General features: G+C 37.1%; 1 protein-coding gene across 3 annotated transcripts in view; it reads right to left on the bottom strand.

Moving 5' to 3' along the window:
- Window positions 1–20,076, bottom strand: part of LOC126767718 (uncharacterized) — a 125,872-nt gene that overhangs the window by 12,462 nt on the left and 93,334 nt on the right. For all 3 annotated transcript variants that reach the window (XM_050485264.1, XM_050485265.1, XM_050485266.1), the window contains exons 5-14: window positions 19,516–19,626; window positions 17,316–17,519; window positions 16,791–16,942; window positions 15,093–15,237; window positions 11,706–11,836; window positions 10,690–10,849; window positions 5,984–6,153; window positions 4,819–4,942; window positions 4,433–4,593; window positions 1,843–1,984 (exon numbers count right to left, since the gene is read on the bottom strand). In XM_050485264.1, the coding sequence (XP_050341221.1) occupies window positions 1,843–1,984; window positions 4,433–4,593; window positions 4,819–4,942; window positions 5,984–6,153; window positions 10,690–10,849; window positions 11,706–11,836; window positions 15,093–15,237; window positions 16,791–16,942; window positions 17,316–17,519; window positions 19,516–19,626 (1,500 nt within the window). The remainder of the gene's footprint in view (window positions 1–1,842; window positions 1,985–4,432; window positions 4,594–4,818; window positions 4,943–5,983; window positions 6,154–10,689; window positions 10,850–11,705; window positions 11,837–15,092; window positions 15,238–16,790; window positions 16,943–17,315; window positions 17,520–19,515; window positions 19,627–20,076) is intronic.

Here is a 20,076-nt window from a genome sequence, read left to right as displayed (position 1 = left end):
TACAGCGAAAGTCACAATTTTGCTAAAATCAGCTTTCGTATCACCAAAATCGAGTTTTGGGTAGGGAACCCATGGTCATTTGGTAAATTCTTATTTAATTTGCTAAAAAAATCCATTCGTAGGTAGCATATGTTATACGGTAACTGGTTGCATAATCACTACAAGCCTAAAAAATTCGTGGAGAATTTCGGAGAATGACAAAAAGAACAAAACAAAAATGTTAAACTCATTGCCACTCGGTTGTGCATTAATATTTATGTATCTGCTCTTTTTCTGCGGTGAAATTTCTTAATCCCACCAGCGTTGTTAGCACACAGTTCTTTTCAATACTTCAAGGAAAGGAAAGTGGCACAGGCACACACACTTTCACATACTTTTACCAAAAAAGTGTAAAATAGAAAAGAACTTCGAGCGGCGAACGCAAAGGATAAGCGAAAAGTAGTTGTTGACAAGATCTTTGAAAAGGTGTTTTGAAATAGATTGAAACCGAAGTGCAAAAGTTGCAGGAACTGCAAGTGACATAAAACATAAACAGTAAAATTGTGCATGAATAAGAGAAAAAGTGGATGAGGAAATATGAAAATTCTTATCCTACACAAAAAAGGCCATTGAGGCATTCAGAAATAATTTTATAATAATTTATTAAACTATTCACGCTTCGAAAAAAGATCGAATAAGTATGTATTTTTATGATTTCTAAGTTTATTAATAAATAGAATAACTATGAGCAATATTAAATGCACTGCTGATATAGCATGAATTCAGATAGGAAGGGCTAACTCTAAATGTTGAAAGGCGAATGATAAAGTTTCCAATAAACCAGCATAACGTCTGCCTGTAAATGCATTCTTATAAGTATCCCAGCATTTAGTCTAACACTGTCTTACAAGACAAAAAATATTGCTTTAAGTGCAAAAAGAATGCGTTAGCTGGTGACAGTTCAACTCAGTTCAACTCAGAGCATTCGCGCAAATACTCTAATGGTGCGTAAGATTTTCTACGAACGCGGAAATATCAATAAAAATGGCGTTATGTAAAACAGCTGTGAGGGATGAGGACTTCAGATAGATAGCCGTAGAAAGTTGTAAAGGGTGCTTCCTTGGATGAGCGTGACTTTTTTTACTTTGCATTGATGGCAAATCGATAAGGTCATATTTCCACAGCTGAGGATGCTAATATAATTATAAAAATCTTACCTTTCATGTAAACTCACACAGGTTAAGGTAACGAAAGCGTTGGTTTTAGCCACGCTGTGGGAATTGATCTTTATTCCAGTTATATCTTCATCTCTGTTGCGATACTCCTTTAGCAATCTAAAAAATCAACGACAAAGGGCACAACCCTGTAAAACTACTCCGCACGTCTTTTCGTTTCGAGAATGCGAAACGGATAATGCATTGCGACAAATGCCACCAGCCAGCAGCTACCGCATATGCCCACCGTTCCTGCGCGTGGCGTGCGAGTCTCATGAATTTCTATTTTGCAAAGTGTCAAGCGTGAGAGAGAATGAATGAATGAAATCAACATTTCTCAGGTGAATGCATTACTGTTGCAAAGGTACGTTGCACGTAACGCATTATGCTGCGACGACGACTACAAAAACAACAATTTAGCATATAACGAATGTTGATGGCGATTTATTTAGATTAGGAAAGTTCTAAGCCCGCAAAGTGCAAAAAAGTCTCTCAGCAATCCACCTGCAGACTCGGCGACACACACCTTTCTGTTCACATACATACACACGTACCATGGCTTATCCGAAGTAATTCGCAGGATTGATTGTCGAAATTTGTGCAGTTATTTATTTTCACTTAACGTAGTATTTTATACCATTTAACTGACCTGTAAATTTGGCCACGCCTTTGAAGTTTATGTCGTCAATTATGGTTGGCTCCGAACGTCCCTTGGCATTCATGGCGAAAATGATCATTCGATATGTTGCTGTGGGATCGAGATTTTCGATGAGAAAACTCACTGGCGGATGCTGCGAGAGAGAAAGTAAGCAGTCAGTAAGAGATATTTAGAAGTAGTATCTTAATATTTATATTTCAAAGTGGAGAAATGCAATTGACTTAAATCCTGAAACAACAGATGTGAATTCTTATAATGAATTTCTTCTTTGTTGTCAGGCAATATGCTGGAAACACCTTTAACACTTGCTTTCAGAAGATTTATTACATTTCTAAAGAACCTGCTGAGTCAGCACACCTCATTCCATCTACTGAGCTAAATGCTTAATGACTTTAATGTACGGCTTTTGGGCAAAAGTTGAAATATCTTAAATGTCTTGCACGAACCCTTACAACAACTATATCATCACGAATTCTTCGCAAAATTTTCCACAGGCGCTGTAATGAACCGAAGAGTTAGCCTTTATGATATTTTAAGCCAATACTTAAGAATAATTCTTTGAAATAATTTAGGTCATAAGAGTATTGCCGACGAAGGCGAGGTGAAACTGTACATTTCAGCCTTTCGACAGAAAAGTTTTCGTGAGCAACAAATTACAAAGCAGCACAAAACTTGGCAGAAATTTTTAACCTAGACGGAAATACAACAACTCAAGTTGACAACAGAATTCCTACAACTAAGGTGAGCTCCTTGACAGTCAGAGCAGCAGTCGGGGTAAAAATTCAAAAGTGAACATTAAAAGTTGTTGTAGGGCTTTATGTACTCACACTCTATACGCGTGTATATATGTATGTATATATGTTCGTATTATGACATTCGAATAAATTGGTGAGCCCAGGTTAAGTCTGCACGATGTACATTTGTTGGAGAACATATTTTCCTTGCGCCACTTTGGCGACTTTTCAGCCATATAATTTTTTCACAAGTACTGAATAAATAAAAAGACTGTCTTTTTTCGCGAAATGTTCGTAAAATGAAAGGCATTCGAAAAATAGCATATAAGCGAACATTTTAGTGGCAGCAAAAATTTAAATATGATCAAACATTTTATTTAATAAGTAAATACAACAAAATGAAAAATAATGAGGGGGACAAAAGCCTTTTATAAAGGGGCCATAATCTACATCTCCTCATCCGAAGTTAAATCAACACACTTAGTTCGTCTGGTTAAAGGTTTAAGATCCTCCGGATAAAGCAGTACAAATAAAAAGGCTGCTTGGGGTTGATTCAAGCTCTTTTTTTTTGAAAATTTCGGTAATGTTTTGTGCCTAATTTTCTGTTAGAAGCTTATAACTTGGGAAAGGAAAAGTAAGAGCTTGGAGCTTACTGAATCTCATAATTCTTAGCTCAAGGTTACTTCCGTCCAAAAAGTCTACCAAAATTTGTCTTAAATTAATCCCTAGCGTCTAGAGTGCAAATTAATATAAATTATGATTTTGGGTAATCCGGCGCTTGTCTATACGGTACAGTGTACCATACAGACACATGCACATATGTATTTGTAAACATTTGTACTCTATTTGCTCTATATGCTTTGCGCCTCCGCTTGACACATTTCTAATGATTTTTTAAAGAGATCCAATATTTTATCTTTATGTATAAAAATTATGTGTCACGTTGTTTGTCCGCGATGGACTCCCAAACTACTGAACCAATTTTAGCAAAATTTAGCACACTTTTTCCAGTTTTAAGCAACTTAGAAGATAGGATAGTCAAAGCAATTTATAAATTAGAAATACAGTGAAAGCTGTATTAAATGGACGCTCTATTAAGGGGCACATATCCCTTAACATATTGACAGGTGCTACAATTTCTTGATATTTATTAAGTACAATCTATTAAGCGGACAACTCTAATAACTGGACAGAAAGGCTGATTCGTCAGTGTCTGTTTATGAAAGTTTTTGCTGTATATATTTCTAAACATACGCATGTATTCACAATCCCCTAAAAAAATATAATACAATTGAACTTCTATAACTCAAACTTCAATAACTCAAACTTCTATAACCCGAAGTTCTCCATAACTCTACCTCTTGAATTAGCAATAGAAGTCAAATTGCAACCAAATTTCTGGCCAAATCCCGAAGTTTTTTTTCTGGATTATGGTGATTCGAGTTAGGAAAGTTCAACTGTAATTATAATTTTCAGTAAAATGCGAAATCTTAAAGGCCATTTTCTCAATGTCTGGTAGCAGCCATTTGTCAGTTAAGTTCTGCTAAACTTAACAAGATTCCTTTTTTCGGTAATAAACCTTTTTTAACTAGATCTGACAGATGCTGTTAACCTAACTGATAAAACAGCCTTAAATTCGTCATATTTTCCATTGACATATGAACATATCAAAATTAAACCTCAAGAACAATTCCCTGGATTCTGATACTAACAAAAACGTTTTCGCCTTTATTCGTAAATGAAATTTTCCCTGTATTGAATAGTTTATTATTTGAATAATAGTATAAAATATAGAAGACAGCAAGGCGTGGCCGGATCAACTAGTTATGTATATTTCCAATACTTACCGACAAACTTAAATTCCGTGCTAAACGCAAATTATTCAACTCCACTAATTCTAAAATGAAGCCTTGAGGTAGCCCACCGTCGAAACCCTCCAGACAATCAACTTGCAGTGAATCGGTGGATTGATTTGTGACAGTGCAATTCTGCAATGGAAATGGACGGCCTGGAAAGAGAAAAACAAAGAGTGAGATAAGGTGATGGCTGTGAGGTCTCTTGTTCTATGAAAGAATGACACAATTGATCAATTGAAATTTTAAGTTAATATGATAGTCAATAAAATATATTCATTATCTCGTTCGGTTAATTGGAATTAAGAAATGAGCTGTACATATGTGAAATAATAAATTGTCCTTAATGTATAATAATACAGTTTATATAAATTACTCACCTGCAGCTACGATTTGAAAAACACAGGGATTCTTTTGCTGGCCAATAGAATTTCGCCCCCAGCAAGATATTGTGCCATAATCGAGGTCCGTTGCTGGAGTGTAATTCAGTCGCGACATGCCAGTCTAGGAAAACAGGTGAATTTTAAAATAAATATATTGTTTCAGTATGATAATCTCTTGCTCTTTGCTCTAAATCTTAAACTTGCTGTAATGGATTAGAACTTCAGATCTAGTTAAGTAAGTGCTAGTGATCCCACTGCTTGGTACGATAACTACCGAAATGCTATTGAATTCGCGTTTCGCCTATTTGCAACAGATGAAAACATCATTACTCTAAGGAATTCTCGACGCGTTTGCAACACTACGCTGTATGGAACATTGATTCGGGGTTTTATTTTAAGGGTTATTGTAATAAAGCTTTACGAGAACACAAAGTTGCCTTGCTGGATTTAGTAATGTATAAGTGACTTGATGCCATATTTTAAGATAATTTTTAGTTTTCAAATTATGAAAACAAATATAACGGGAAATATGTTATAATTCTTTCAAAAATCCTTTCAATTAATTTTACTACAGTTAAACCCTGTAAAAATACTTTTAGCAGAAATGTTTCAAAAAATTGAAGAAGTAGCGAAAAGTGGGTTGTAATTTATTCATTAGTGAAGCTTGTAAGGTTTCAGGATTTCTGGTTTATTTGCTTTTAATGAATGCTACAGCTATCAATTTGTACCATTTGACACGCCCAATGTTCATTAGTTACTCAGAGTAACTTGGAGAGAAAGCGAAACACATAAGTGAGAAGGTTAACTAACAAAAACAAAAACAAACAATTAAAGCAGTGCAAATCGTAGTCAAGTGAATTAAAAATGGGGAGAAATGAAAAGCTACCACGCTCGGAGGATCCAAAAGGCCCCACCCAGCTTTCAGCAGGACAAGTGGATCCATGACAGCCCAATGGAGAACGACGAGTCACGAGAGCTTTGTAAGTAGAAAAGTATGTGTGTAAGTACAGCATAAATGTGCGATGCTACTGACACCAACTGAATAGGTCGAGTTCAATAGCGGAGCCTCAATGCGCCCTCACTGCATAGCTACCGGCACTCTCTCTCTCTCTACTTATTCTGTGTGTGTATGTAGGTGCATATTAATGTGTGGGATAATTACCTCTGTTGAGTGCAGTCGGGCGGGCAATTCTGTTTGTTCGCCGGACGAGTTAAATGTCCATGTAAATGCCTCCGCTGGCGGTGATGAGTCCACTTCACATTTTAGCAGCAGTGTTTCGTGCTTTAGGGCGCCCAGCAGCTCTTCATGATCGGTGGCACAAATGGGTGCAACTGCAAGCAAGAAAAAAGTGCCAGACAAATGTTGAAAAATAAAGTTCGAAAATGAATACACAGTGAAGCATAAAAACATATTTGTATGTAAAAATGAGTGAGTTGAATCATGCTTGCGCCCTTAGAGAGGTTATTGCGTGGGATGGGCCACTGATCTTTTGTTTGCGTCGACAAGCCTTGCAGTGTGTACGGCAAGTACCAGCGAGCTGAAAAAACTTAAGTGTAAGAAACAAAATTGCTGCTTGCGGATGCCCAACGCTTCGGATAATGAAATGAATGCAGTGCCGCGTGCGAAAGACCCTTGCAACGCGCTCTGCCATCTACTCGGCTGCGTTTGGTGCTTCCTGCACCCTAGAACTCCTCACCAACTGCAAATGTTCGTTCGCAACCTGCCTCCACTTCCCTTAAAAGCTGTTGTTTTTGGCTTTTTGTATGTGCGCCATTGGTTGCTATTTTTGCGCTTACGCCATGCTTTCGCTGTTCTCTCGCTATTCTGTGGGTTTTTTATTTCCATTTCTATTTTTTGTTTCTGCGAGTGTAATTAGCCTGAAAGTCGCCGCGTTGGCTTGAAATTGCAATTAAGTATCAAGTCAGCATGTGAAAGGCAACGGGCAGCTGCAACAGCAGAAACAAGCCAACACACACTGCTACAAAATCTTGCTGCAGCAGAACGTGTCCGAGGGGAAGGTTCCGCATTCGTTGAGCTTTTTTGTTGCTGAAGGAATTCAGCGCAATTTTTCGCTCGGCACTTAATTTTTGTCATTTTTCTTTTCTTTTCTTGCAGTTTGTGGATTTTGTTTATTTATCTTAGCCACTGTTGTTGGCTTCCGGCGTTGCTGAAAATGCAATTATTTATATACGCAGAATCTGGCGCTGGGTTTTAATTCGCCTTTAAAGTTTCTAAGTACGTTATAAATATTTTAATGCGAATTAAACTTGACGCTTCTGTCTTTGTGAGTGCCCAGTGTCTTTTACTGTCGCAGTGCCAGCGAAGACTTGACGAGTACATACATTTCCAAAACATGGAACTCAGAAGGGATAAATGCGCATTTCTTGTTAACATACTCTTACATTTTTGTTGCCAACAAGCAGAACAATTTTTTGAAATGCCAATGAACTGAATAATACGGGGGTTGGTGAGTTTCAGGATTAGATAACCGTTACGGATCCACTTATTCCACAATGTTGAAATATCTGCCATGGAACGCGCTATGAAGCAATTGAATAATAACAAGATATACCCTGGATACAATAAAGGCTGGACCCACAAATGCCGCAAGTAAAATTTGATTAATCCATCCTGAGAATTAACAGTCCGAGTTAAATTTATAGTCTTCACTTCAACCTTTGCAGGAGACCAGCATTAAATCATGAAGTTTTGAACAGCGTCTTTAAAGCTGTCCTTAAGACGCATGCCGCTAACTAAACACTCGGAAGGTTTAACATAAATTTTTTGTATTCCAAAATTTGTTTTTCTTATTTTATCGCGATCATATTATTTATAGCTTTCACTTTTAAGACTCGCGATTCAAAAAGTACAAGTGCTGTTGTTACGTTGCTCTGTAAATTAGTCTTAAGTTGTAATTTTTTCGTTCTTCACATATGTATTATATGTACTTACATACAGAAGTACGAAGATTCTGTATCTGGTAACCCCAATGCTGTTCTCTGATAACTTTATCGCAATGGTCAACATTTTTGATGTTTTTATTTATCTTGCTTACAGTAACTTAAAATACTCATCTCGGCCGAAAAGTAGAATTAAATCGCAAACATTTTCGCGCGATTATTTTTTATAACTTTCGACGTGGATTAACTCAACAACAGAGCATTGATGTACTAAATTCAATTTTTGGCGGAACTCCATCCAGTGTTTATTAAAGGTAGGGTGAATGCAATCGAGGTTGTAAATCATTCCAAGACGAATTTCGTGAAGGTCGTGGTTGTTGTTCCGGAAACTATTGGAGTTGTGTGCAAGCTAATATCGTCATGTGATGGCATTGGTGATATCAGCATAAATTCGTTATTGAATGAACACTTGAGTATGAAGAAATCTATTCACTTTGCGCCAATAAAAAACTCGCTTCACTTGTTCAAGAGAAAAAGCGCTGCTTCGAAATACGTGACAGATGATAAACGAAGGTAAACAACAACCGACTGTATGGTTGTTTCTAGATGAGCCGAATCCAACAAAAGTTGTTCGCTCACGAAGCACTTTCAAGCTTCACTTTCAATAAATCGATTTTCAATGATTAATATTAGTTTTTGTTTTCTAAGACCGAAATATAAAAGGTAACCCTTGTATCACTAAACATATGGCATATTTGCGAGATTTTTAAAGAATAGTCAAACACTGGGCCGATAAGTGAGGCAAGCCCGCACATTCATCACGGACATCCTGCCGCGTCTTATTTTCCTCAATAATCCAAAATTCTAGGCGAAAATCCTTTTATACATTTATCCGTTCATTCTTAAAGTGTCAGAGTCGCCGCTGAAGCTGCCAGGCGCTTGAAAAGCTTCGCCTCGGAAACTCGGAACCCCCACTGTCTGCAGTGTCGGCTTAGCGAATTATGTTCTTACTGTTTTTATTATTTTACGTCTTCGTAATCTTATTGAAGTCTTTGACTGGACACCCACGCTGTTGTGCCACTTTTCAGTTTTTATATATTTGATTACTTTTGTTTATTCCACTTTATAAGCGAATTAGAAGCCAGAAAGAAATCTCCATGAAAATGAAAAATCTAACAAAAGTTTTACGCTTGATCTGCATTTTGTCTGCGCGCTTTCCTCCTCCTTTCTTTCCACTTTTTCCTATATTCGCCATGGGGTGTTGGCGATGGTGGCGCCGGCGGAGTGCTCGGTTGCCCGGCCGTGTGTAGTTGCAGTCGAGCAAACGCGTCCAGCTTATTTTTTCACTTTGCAACGGATTTTTTATTGTTTTGATTTTCGTACTAAATGCCTTTTACGAATGCAAAATAGTGCCGCTCAAAGCCGGCAGCTGTTATGGGTGACAAACTTTGAGACGTCTCTATCTCTGTTATCCTTTGCCGCTGCCCATCTCGCCTCTTTTGACGTCTGTAGCGCGACTTAATACCGGCTGTAAGTCTCTAAAAATATTCATTACTCTAAAATGGTTGCCTTGCCTTCCGCCAAATGCCTGCTTTTCAACGCTATGTCACGATGCTTTCGTTTTACTGTTCTTGAGTTATTTTCCTTTCAACTTAACCCCACGCTCAGGCAGCAATTTCGCGACGTTTTAACTGTCGGCAGTTACACTTCATTTCATTTTGCCGACTCCGTCGTCAGTTTTTAGAGAAATGTGTGAATGGCTGTACGCGTGTGAATCAGTGGTTCGCCAGTGCGTCGACTGGTTCGTTTATTCACTGCATTATTCGCTTTCATTTATTTTCTTTTCGTGCGCTTTCTTCGATGGGATTAATCGAGTTGAGGGTTTTCTTCTGATCCCTAAGGCCTTTGCTACTGCACCCTTGACTTTTTTTTGGAAATTTGCATGCATATATCTACGTATGGGGCAAGCTGGACAGCAGAGGCTGGTCGAAAAGGCCTACTTTATATTTTGTTTTGGGTACAACAACTCTTGAGACACTTTGCCTTCGCTACAAAGCTTTTTAATGCATAAAAGCGCTTAGAAACTTTTTACTTAAGTATGTTAATGTACTTACATAAGTGTTTAAGTGAGTCGTGAGTGTAAGTCGTGTATTGCAACTCTTTGGCAAGGGCAAATTAAAATAAAAACTTTAATCATTGGGCTTCAATAATTTTGAATTCCTGAGTGCGGAACAAATCAAGCTCTATTTTGCTCCCATCCGCTTTGACTAAACAGGATCTTACTTCATATATAATAGATTCGGATTTGTGTGGTACACCTATGTTCAAATTAATTTTTCCCTTTTCTATACCTTATAAGTCTCATCGCAGTCCATTCTGGACGCACCATGATGTAGAGCTTAAGCTAAAAAAATTATTTTCATTCGTCGAGGCGTGATTTCAGTGCTAGTGTAATTTATCAATTCGAAGACCTGTAAAACCTTTCAATCTCTTTGCTTTCATACTTGAAAGTCCTTTGCACTGGGTACAATCTTTTCTCGGGTTTTTTGACTTTTAGTGTCAAGGCTAGTTCCTCAAATTATGGCATGGAGATGTTTTTTTATTTGCAACGTGTCAAACATTTGCCAGCAAAAATCCTGTTGAGTAGTTCTGAGAAATCCGCCACAGCGCTAAGCAAATTAGCATCAACTGCTATTATTCCGTTAATAGGATTTTCTAACGGAAAATGCTTTGTAAATAACGTTATTGACGAGCATTCGTTAGCTCAGTACTGACTTACATACCCGGATACCTATTATAAAACATGTCCGTTTGAATGCCCGCATGCAAGTGTCGACGTGCTTAAAATGTATAAACACATGCGTTCACTCACTCACTCACTCACGCTCACTATAAATCATACATATGTAATAACATCAGAAAGTAATCAGCAATGATGAAATCAAATTGTTTTCACTCGGTACTTACAGCGTATATGCAACGAAACCGGATTACTGGCGCCCCTTCCCTCCGAGTTCACAGCCAAACACGTGTAATCACCAGCGGATGCACGTGAGACACTCTGCAGCACGAGTGATTGATCCGAAAGGATAATGCCAGCTGAGATGTTGTGATGCAGTTCCTTGCCCTAAAGTGCAATGATGCATCCGTATGAGCCAATGATAAATTGTTATTGTCGTTGTTTTTCGTAGTTCGGTAGGGTCGCGGAAAAGCACAGCGTTGCGTAAAAGGATCGGGAAGAGAATGAAAAGAATATGAGATAAGTGAAAAAACGAATTTAAGTATATTGTACAATATTCTTAAGTCTGCGCGAAGTAACGTTGAGCAAACGATGAAATGAACGCATCAACGCCACTAAGAATGCCGGCAGCAAACAATGAAAATGATATGTGGAAAGCAGAGAGCGTCAGCTTAAGAGCATTCCCTGGCGAAAGTGCACATGACCATCTGAACTTTAAGGCGGAGTAAAGTGCCATTATATGAATTGTGTGAAGTCTTCGTTAAATTATCAGCAAAAATGCCGCAAAAACTACACCATATATGGTAGAACATAGAAGATATTTTAAATTCAAACGAGTTGGAGAGTTGTTATGAAAACCATGAGACGTTAAGTCCTCTGTGAAAACTGTGACACCCAATAGCTCACAATTCTCCATGCTCGGCACATAGTGAGACATGAGTGTAGCCACCGTGATGGCTGTAATACAACGAGACAGATATACATATGTACATTTACGAGTACATGTATAACTCCATGGGTTTTGTACTCTTTCTTCATATGACACTTTTTGTCCTCAAAAGTTTCAATGTGCAACAAATTTGCACTAATGTGTGGCGCACATTCTATTTTAGTGCTTGTATGGTTTAATGCGCTGCAGCAGTTGGAAGAGTGGACAGGAATCTCGTTTGCAAATAAGTGTGTTTAATACTCATATTCAAATATTTGTGAACTTGTGTCCCTACTATTTTTGGACTGCACTTACGTTATGAAACCATGACATTTTGTAGGGTTTAGGATTCGATTGTATAACACACTCAAAATAGACGTCATCACCCTCTTTTATATCGTCTGGATTTAGTGAAGATCCCATTTTGAGATGAGCCGTTGGTTGATCTGTAAGTACAAATATAATAAAATGTTTACGGATGATTGGGATAAATATAATAAGTCTTATAAAATCCAACATAGATTTGTTCTAGCTAATGTATAATAAACAATTTAAACACAGAAAAATTTGATGTTTCGCAGCGTTTCTATAGAAACGGCAGTAAGCTCAGTGGTAGCAGAGATTAAAAAATCTCTTGAGGTTAAAGAATACACCCAAGTAGTTAATAACATCCAGTGTGGGGTCAATCTGAGCATGCTTAAAGACATGGACAGCTCTGAACATCTCAGAAAATTAATAGAACAGTCCTCCAAGAGATCAGACAGATGTGCAGATCTGTTCAAAGATGTACACCTCAAGAAGACGGGTTATATCCACTTATCTGGATTTTAACAAAGATAAGTAGTTGTTAGATTTAGAAAAGAATGGGGACATGTTGTAGCCTGCGCTGGCAATATGGCAATTAGAGAAAATTCCCGAAAACTCTCCCTAACCTTTTGGCAATAATATTAAATTACATAAACCGTTGGGCTGTATCAAGCGATTTAAACTTAAAGGAGCAAGACGGAGCTGGTATTGTTCACTAACAAATACTTAGATGCTAAGGTAAAAAAAGCAGCTAGAGCACTATATATCTGCAAAGGATTGCGGGGCCCAAATTGGGATTAACGCCTCGTGTAGCTCATTGGCTCTACACAATAGTAGTTAGACCAATTAGGACATACGATATTAGAATGATGGCCAATAATGGAAATATGGAAAGCAAACAAGGAGAATCTAATACATCAGTAAAGCTCTTAGGACAACGCCAAATTAGGCACAAAACGTCATTTTACATTTGCTGCCAACAGAAGTCGGCTCTTAGGGAATCCTCGCAAATAGTCTTCTGCAATATGGGACATTCTATGATATGTCTTCCAAGTGAAGATCATAGCTAACACTAAGAGTGTATGTTTATAATTATGTATATACTACTTTGATCAAATTGAAAGGTGAATTTTTTCCATTTCATCTCCTTCAAAGTAATCCCCTCCCGCTGCAATACACTTATGCCAACGATTTTTTCAGTCCTCATAGCACCTGGAAAAATACAAGGCTCTGTACAGAAAAATAATCGTAACTATAGACCGAGGGCTTCTGAACGACGTTTTTGAAGTTGCTAACACAAAGCTTCTTTCTTTGACGAACTTCATCAGAAGCACGGGGTAGTTCACACAAAAAACAATATAGTAAGGGAGTATTATTCTCTGTGGTATCACAGTGGGCCTTCTAAAGACCAAGGTGCGTCGTCAGACAGCCACTGTACCTACCTAACTACCTGGCTTTATTCACAATTTCAATAAACCTTAATTCCATGCGCAAACTGGCTCTATATCAGATGCGAGATGAAATGTACATTCGCTCCAAATGATGATCACAGTGGACTTGACACCCCTATTTTTCGGCTTTTGAGAGAGTTTCGAATATATATAAAATTATTTAGCAATTTATGAAGCTTATTTATATCTTCAGTGTTAGCAATGCGCCACCGAATATCTCAGAGATGTTCATTAGTATATGTCATCTTTGGCATACTATTCTTTTATATTTTTTTTTCATTAATGAGTGGATAATAGCTATTCCTGGATTTAGCTTTATTCCCATTTGCACATACCCTATTCAATACCTCAAAATATTAAAGGACTGGCCGCCTTCTCACGCCGCGTGTGACATATTTTAAAGCATAAAAATTCGTTCTGGGGACAGTTGCAAAAAAAGCGCTGAAAATAACAAAATCAAAGTGAAATTTCTGTTGACGAGCAAACAAAGCAACCGCAACGGCGCTGTTGGCAATTACGCCTACTGCTTATTGTGCATGTGTATGGATGTATACGTGTTCATATATATGTAATCTGCATACAAAATTAGGTATCTCTCAGCAGAGGTGATATTAAAGTGAATGGTCGGCGGTCGACAGTAAAAATATTTATGTGTGCAAAAAGGCATCCTAACAAAATGAACTGGCTAGTTAGATGGAATGGTCTAAAATATAAAGAACCGTTAAGCCGGCCCATTTATAGAGTTTTTGTGGCGGTTGGAGCTTCGCTCGATGAAAGCATCGATGTCTGTCACCGTTAAACATTTCACATCGGCAAAATTGTTGTGGTTGCCTTTGTGTTCTCCTGCAAAAACTTCGAGTAAATATTTTATAACAACAACAACTTGCGTATATATATGCAATATGTTTTGAACAATATCCCTACAACAGGGCCACTCGCCGTGAAATGTCCTTTTCACAATTCGCTCCCACTGCCTCACTCAGCGCAGCATGCCCACCACCGAGCAATGCAAATGGGTAATTTATTTTTATTACAAACTTGGCCAATTTCATTTCTAATCACAACCCATGCCAGACCACGAACGCAAATAACGATTGGGGGGGGGAACATGTTCGGCTGACACCAAAGCTTTGGTGCCAAGCACATGTTCATGAATGGAATTTGTTCCGATTGTTTCCGATTTTGAAATTTCAGGTATATTTTGTGGTACTAAATTCATATTTTGGGGAAAATACACATCTTTCTCCGCCCCTCTTCCGCTCTTACCGGCCTGAGTAACCATGAGTGCGTTTCTATCTCCGACACAATTGTGTGGGCGTCATTCATGCAGTCATAATACCCTCTTTAGATGGTTTTACTGGGGTATAACAAAGTCCGAGGCAAAGTAACAAAAGCACAGCAAGCAACACAAAGCTTCGAGCATTTACACAGCTTCGCAATTGAATTAAATTGAATGTAAGTGTCAAAGGGCATTCCCAACAACGGGCATTTAGTTTTTAGTGTTTGTATTTTTGTGGTTTTTGTATATTTATGGTTATTTGTGTGTGTTTTCGGGCTTATTTATGGGCATGAGTTGCTATTTGAATTAGCTCTATTTCTAAACGCTGCAAAACGAGCAACGCAACTTTCCAAACATTCCATTGGCCATCCCTGGCCCGGCACCCCACTGCCAATGCCGCCAGCGCTGCAGGCACATATTTCGAAGTGTTTGCATACATACTTGTATGTACGCATAGCAGCGTTTAATAATGCGCTTTGGTGGTTATTGATCACTCTTGGCGGCCAAGCACAGCCACTTATTGCCGTAATTTCACCATAATTACCCACCACACTTCGCTGAAATTATTCAATTTACATATACACAATTATATTTAAATACTGCGCATTCTCTTTACTAGCAAACTGGCACACAAAGAGCGTGAAATAATTGCATTTCGTTACTTACAGTGCACGACCATCCGCCACTTGTCCTCGATGGAGCTGTTTTCGATGAATTGATTTTCGGCACGACACGTCAAATACTTGCCATCGTCCTCGCGAGTGGGCGTGAATGTCAATATGCTTAGAGATTGATTGTCGGGTTCATTAAACTGTTGTGGTCGCGTTAAGCAGGTTGCCGCAGCATTGCCAGGAGCAGTAGAGAATGTGGGATTAAAATTAGGAAAATTGTTTACTTACAATAAAAGTTTTGAATGTTGAAAATATTAGTATTTTGATAATTAAGGGATAATATTCAAGGTTTTAGTTTATAATATTGCTTCATTAGTATCTATAATTGAATATTTAATGAGTTTGAAAATTGCTCGAAATTTAATAATTCAATACAATAGAGACTTTTCAAATATAATATGATATTTTTGGTTATTTTGTTCAATTAGAGTTTCGTAATTATGGTAAATCTCGATTTAAGCGGTATTATTTAGTAGCAAGTGATTAAAAAATAAAATATGGTACATCGGTTTCTTAATCTGAAATTTTCTTATACAAATGCTATCTTCACATACGTTATATGTAAGTGAAAGTTGGTTTCTACCACAGATTACTGCACATTTTTGTATGATAGTCCAGTAATAAATAAATTCTTGTGAGTTTAGTCAATATAAAACCTTTGTATTCTTGATTTTATTGGGTTTTGGAAAAATACTTTATATGAAGCCAATTGAAAATAGACAGTGCGTATGAGTAACTTTACTTTAGAAAGCACACTACTAGGAAGTGAAATTAATAGCGGGATTCTGTAACCAGTCTCTAGTCTCTATTTGAGACATTTTGAGGCAAAGTCTCAATTTGAGACTAGTTACTATTCACTAAACAGTATCTAGCGTTAGTCTCAAAATATTGAGACCTGGTAGTTAGCAGGTCACAAAACTAAAAAGAACTCTTGTCTGCCATTTTGAATATACTGAATAGAGATCATCATAGATATTAATCGATTGTCGTTTCTTTATATTTTGTAAGCAACTCAAACACGAAAAGGTTAAAAATAAACCAATTTTACATAAATTTCGTAAATATTATGAAACAAAGTCAACATATATTTTTATTTTCATTGATAATTATGTTTTTTGACTATGTTATAGAATATTTAATATTTGTTATCGACATATTTATTTTCATTCAAGTGTAAAAACATCTCTGAATAATGAAATGTAATAGATTTTGTGACTGTCACTTACAGAATAACAAAATCATCTCAAGTCTCAAAAATTGTCTCTAACTTAAAATCTCAAATTTAGAGACTTGAGACTGTCTCAAGTTACAGAATCGTACGGTAATAATAATTTTTACTTGTTCTATTAAATGGTACCACGATGCCAGCACCTGTCATCCAGCGCATACAAAGGGAAGGATATTACTTCCGTCGAATATACTAATATTGGGTAGTCGAAAAAGTCTTTTTCTGTAACTTTTTTTCAACTTCACCAAATTTAATTTTTTTTGGGTAAATGAAGCTTAAGATCTCACCTTTCCAACATTGTATGGTATGACACAATGTGATTGGTAGCAATAGAGATATACGACATCTATTGACAAAATATGAAAAGGCTTTTCCGACAACATTTCGGTAGTTTTCCTAACACTGCTGAGATGCCTATGATTGTAACATATTGACTTGGAAGTAAGTTATCCGTGTTGTACTTACATTTTTTGTGAATTTTTTCAACTGCTTGTTATTGCGCCACCATGTAATGACCGCAGCTGGCTTTGAACCGGAAGACTTGCACTCAATGTCATATGTGCGATCAGCAGACACGAAACGATCCTTTGTCATTATGTGCACAGCGACAGGTTTCACTACAAATTAAATAAAGATTTGCAAATAACAACCACTTATGAGCGTATTACTTTAATTATGTGCTTAAACTGAGATTATATACTAACACATTCTAAATCTTCAAAAGATTTTCTAAAAACTCGCAGGAAATTGAAGTTTTAGTGCATCTCTGTATAAATTGTAATCATTCTATTAGCGTTAGTACTTACGGAGTACAAAATTTACTTAAATATTTTAGTGAAATTTAGTTTAAGCTATAAACTTAGCAAAAATTTTAAAATAAAATTTTATTTTCTTCCACTAAAAATTGTGCTTGTTTGTATACTGATGGGATTGTCCCCGCACATTCGGATTCATGGCGGATGAAATTCATTCTGCAATAGTGATACTTACAATTGACATCCAGGATGACCACTTTGTTGTTCGGCGGCGTCAAATTCGTATTGCTCGCCACACAAACTAATCTCGCATTCAAATGTTGTCGTCCAATATTTGGATATGACAAGTGGTTAACAGTCTTGCCGTCCGGGCGATGCTCGAAAGATTCATCAATCACCGTATTATCTAAATACCATGTTACATTTGGACGTGGACGTCCTGTTGCAAGTGTTGACCAAGCACACACACACACCACAACACAGGCACCAGTGATGCAGAAGGGCGTCCACAATAGTTTGTTTTTGTGTTTGTGTTTGTGATTTTGTTTTCGGTTTTCGGTTTTCGTTTTTTATTATTAGTGGCCATGACAGCGACGATGGCAACAACCGAAGTGATGGCAGCAGCAAAAGCAAACAGCAACAATGGCAACATCAGTGGCAGTAATGTTCCAGTTACGCCAAGTAAAAGCAAGTCGAGCAAAGAGTAGAAAATAAGAATAATAGAGAAGAGTTGAAGGAATACAAAAGCGCGCGGAAAAAATAAAAAGTTTGTGAAAAAATAACGAAAAATAACGAAAAATGTGGTAAGTTCGTTCCGAAAAAATTGTGTAAAAATAAATGAATGTGGAAAACAAAGGAACGAGAAAAATCGGTATTGAGAAATATTTTTGCCAGTTCATCATTGTCAGTTAAGTTGCACAGTTGAGTGCGGCGGCCATTAGTTAGTTACATGTTTATTATTGTTGTCATTGTAGTTGTTGGTGTAGTTTATATTCGTTGATGGTCCATTGCAGTTATTCGTTTTATTACGGATTTTTTTTGTTTTCAGTTTTCGTAACCAAGAGTTTTTTCGTTTATATAAAACAGCACGAAATGGATTTTTGCCATGAAGATGACATAAATTGTAACGGAGCGCATGTTGTTGTCCCAAACGGTCCCACACGGTCCCATATGCAGCGGCGTTGGTAGTGTTGGGAGTTGTGTATTGGTACAGTGCCGTTGATTGTGGTGGTTGAGATGACAGCATTATCAAATGTGACAGCATCAATCGTTGTTGTTTGTGTACCGGAAATGATAGAAAGCAGAGATGGTTCAAATTAGTATTTCGATCTCTCCATGAGACATTCTTCAGAGTTTACTAGCACAGCTGGAATCTCTATGCTGATAAAGGGTATCGATAAATTTTATTAAAACTAAAAAAACAAGTAAGGAAGGGCTAAGTTCGGGTTTCACTGAACACTTTATACTCTCGCATGTTAAAGTGATAATCGATATTTTATTTTTCAAGTACCGTATTTGTGTAAAGTTTTATTCCGCTATCATCATTGGTTCCTAGTGTATATATTATACAGAGAAGGCATCAGATGGAATTCAAAATAGCGTTATATTGGAAGAAGGCGTGGTTGTGAACCGCTTTCACCCATATTTCGTACATGTTATCAGGATGTTAAGAAAATATTATATACCGAATTTCATTGAAATCGGTAGAGTAGTTCCTGAGATATGGTTTTTGGTCCATAAGTGGGCCCATTTTCAATTTAAAAAAAAAATTGGATGCACCTTCTTTCTGCCATTTCTCCCTTAAAATTTAGTGTTTCTGACGTTTTTTGTTTGTCGGTTAACGAACTTTTAGTGATTTTCAACATAACCTTTGTATGGGAGGTGGGCGTGGTTATTATCCGATTTCTTCCATTTTTGAACTGTATATGGAAATGCCTGAAGGAAACGACTATGTAGAATTTGGTTGACATAGCTATAGTAGTTTCCGACGGACAGATGGACGGACGGACAGTCAGACATCCGGATTTCAACTCTACTCGTCACCCTGATGACTTTGGTATACATAACCCTATATCTGACTCTTTCAGTTTTAGGACTTACAAACAACCGTTATGTGAACAAAACTATAATACTCTCCTTAGCAACTTTGTTGCGAGAGTATAAAAGAATAAATAAATAATAAATAAATTTAAAAATATTTTCAAACAAAATTTATATTTACAATCTGTAGTTTATTTGAATCCCACATGATATTTGGTGGATGCATTTTTAAGAAATTATTTATATTTCTACTTAAGAACATATTTAAACCAAACAGAAAGTATATTCATGTTTCTTGGAACTAGTTTCAAAAATTATTGAAATCATAATTAGACTATCAGTGTGTCTAAGATTCTCATTAACAAATTTTTGGGAAAGTAGCGAAGTTTTCTTACCGCCTGTCACTTCACAAGCCAGCACTATATCCGTTCCTTCGTTAAACGACTCCACATTGCTGGCCTTATCATGTCTGTTAGGGCCATAAATGACTGGACGATCCGGTGGCACTAAAAAAAGACAAATAGTGAGTTAATTATAATAAATTTAAAAACATAATAATATAAAAGGACTGCAGTGCTGTGGTCTCTGCACATATGGCTTCCACTATAATTTATAATTAACACTTGTTTGCCGCAATATGAGCTCACATGCAATAAATTCCGCAACAGCGATACTCTAACGCTCCAACAAATGACCTTACAGGAAGTGCCTTCAGAAATTCGAAAGTGATTATATTGCTGCTCTTTGGATATTAGAATGAATGGGCGCACACAATTGACTCTATGTACAATTTTACTGATAATGTGTAGCAAAGTTCTATAAAAGCTTTCAAATTATTGTGAGCGAGCTTTTTATAGCTTCAAGCCATGGCTCTACTTAATGAAAACGAAGTACTAAACAATGGCTTCTCTTCCAGTTACTACAAATGCTTTGCGGTATGCGTAAACGAAAATTTT

The sequence above is a fragment of the Bactrocera neohumeralis genome, chromosome 2 (genome assembly GCF_024586455.1).
Source record: "Bactrocera neohumeralis isolate Rockhampton chromosome 2, APGP_CSIRO_Bneo_wtdbg2-racon-allhic-juicebox.fasta_v2, whole genome shotgun sequence".
NCBI classification, from domain to species: Eukaryota; Metazoa; Arthropoda; class Insecta; order Diptera; family Tephritidae; genus Bactrocera; species Bactrocera neohumeralis.
This window is presented reverse-complemented; position numbering and strand designations above follow the sequence as displayed.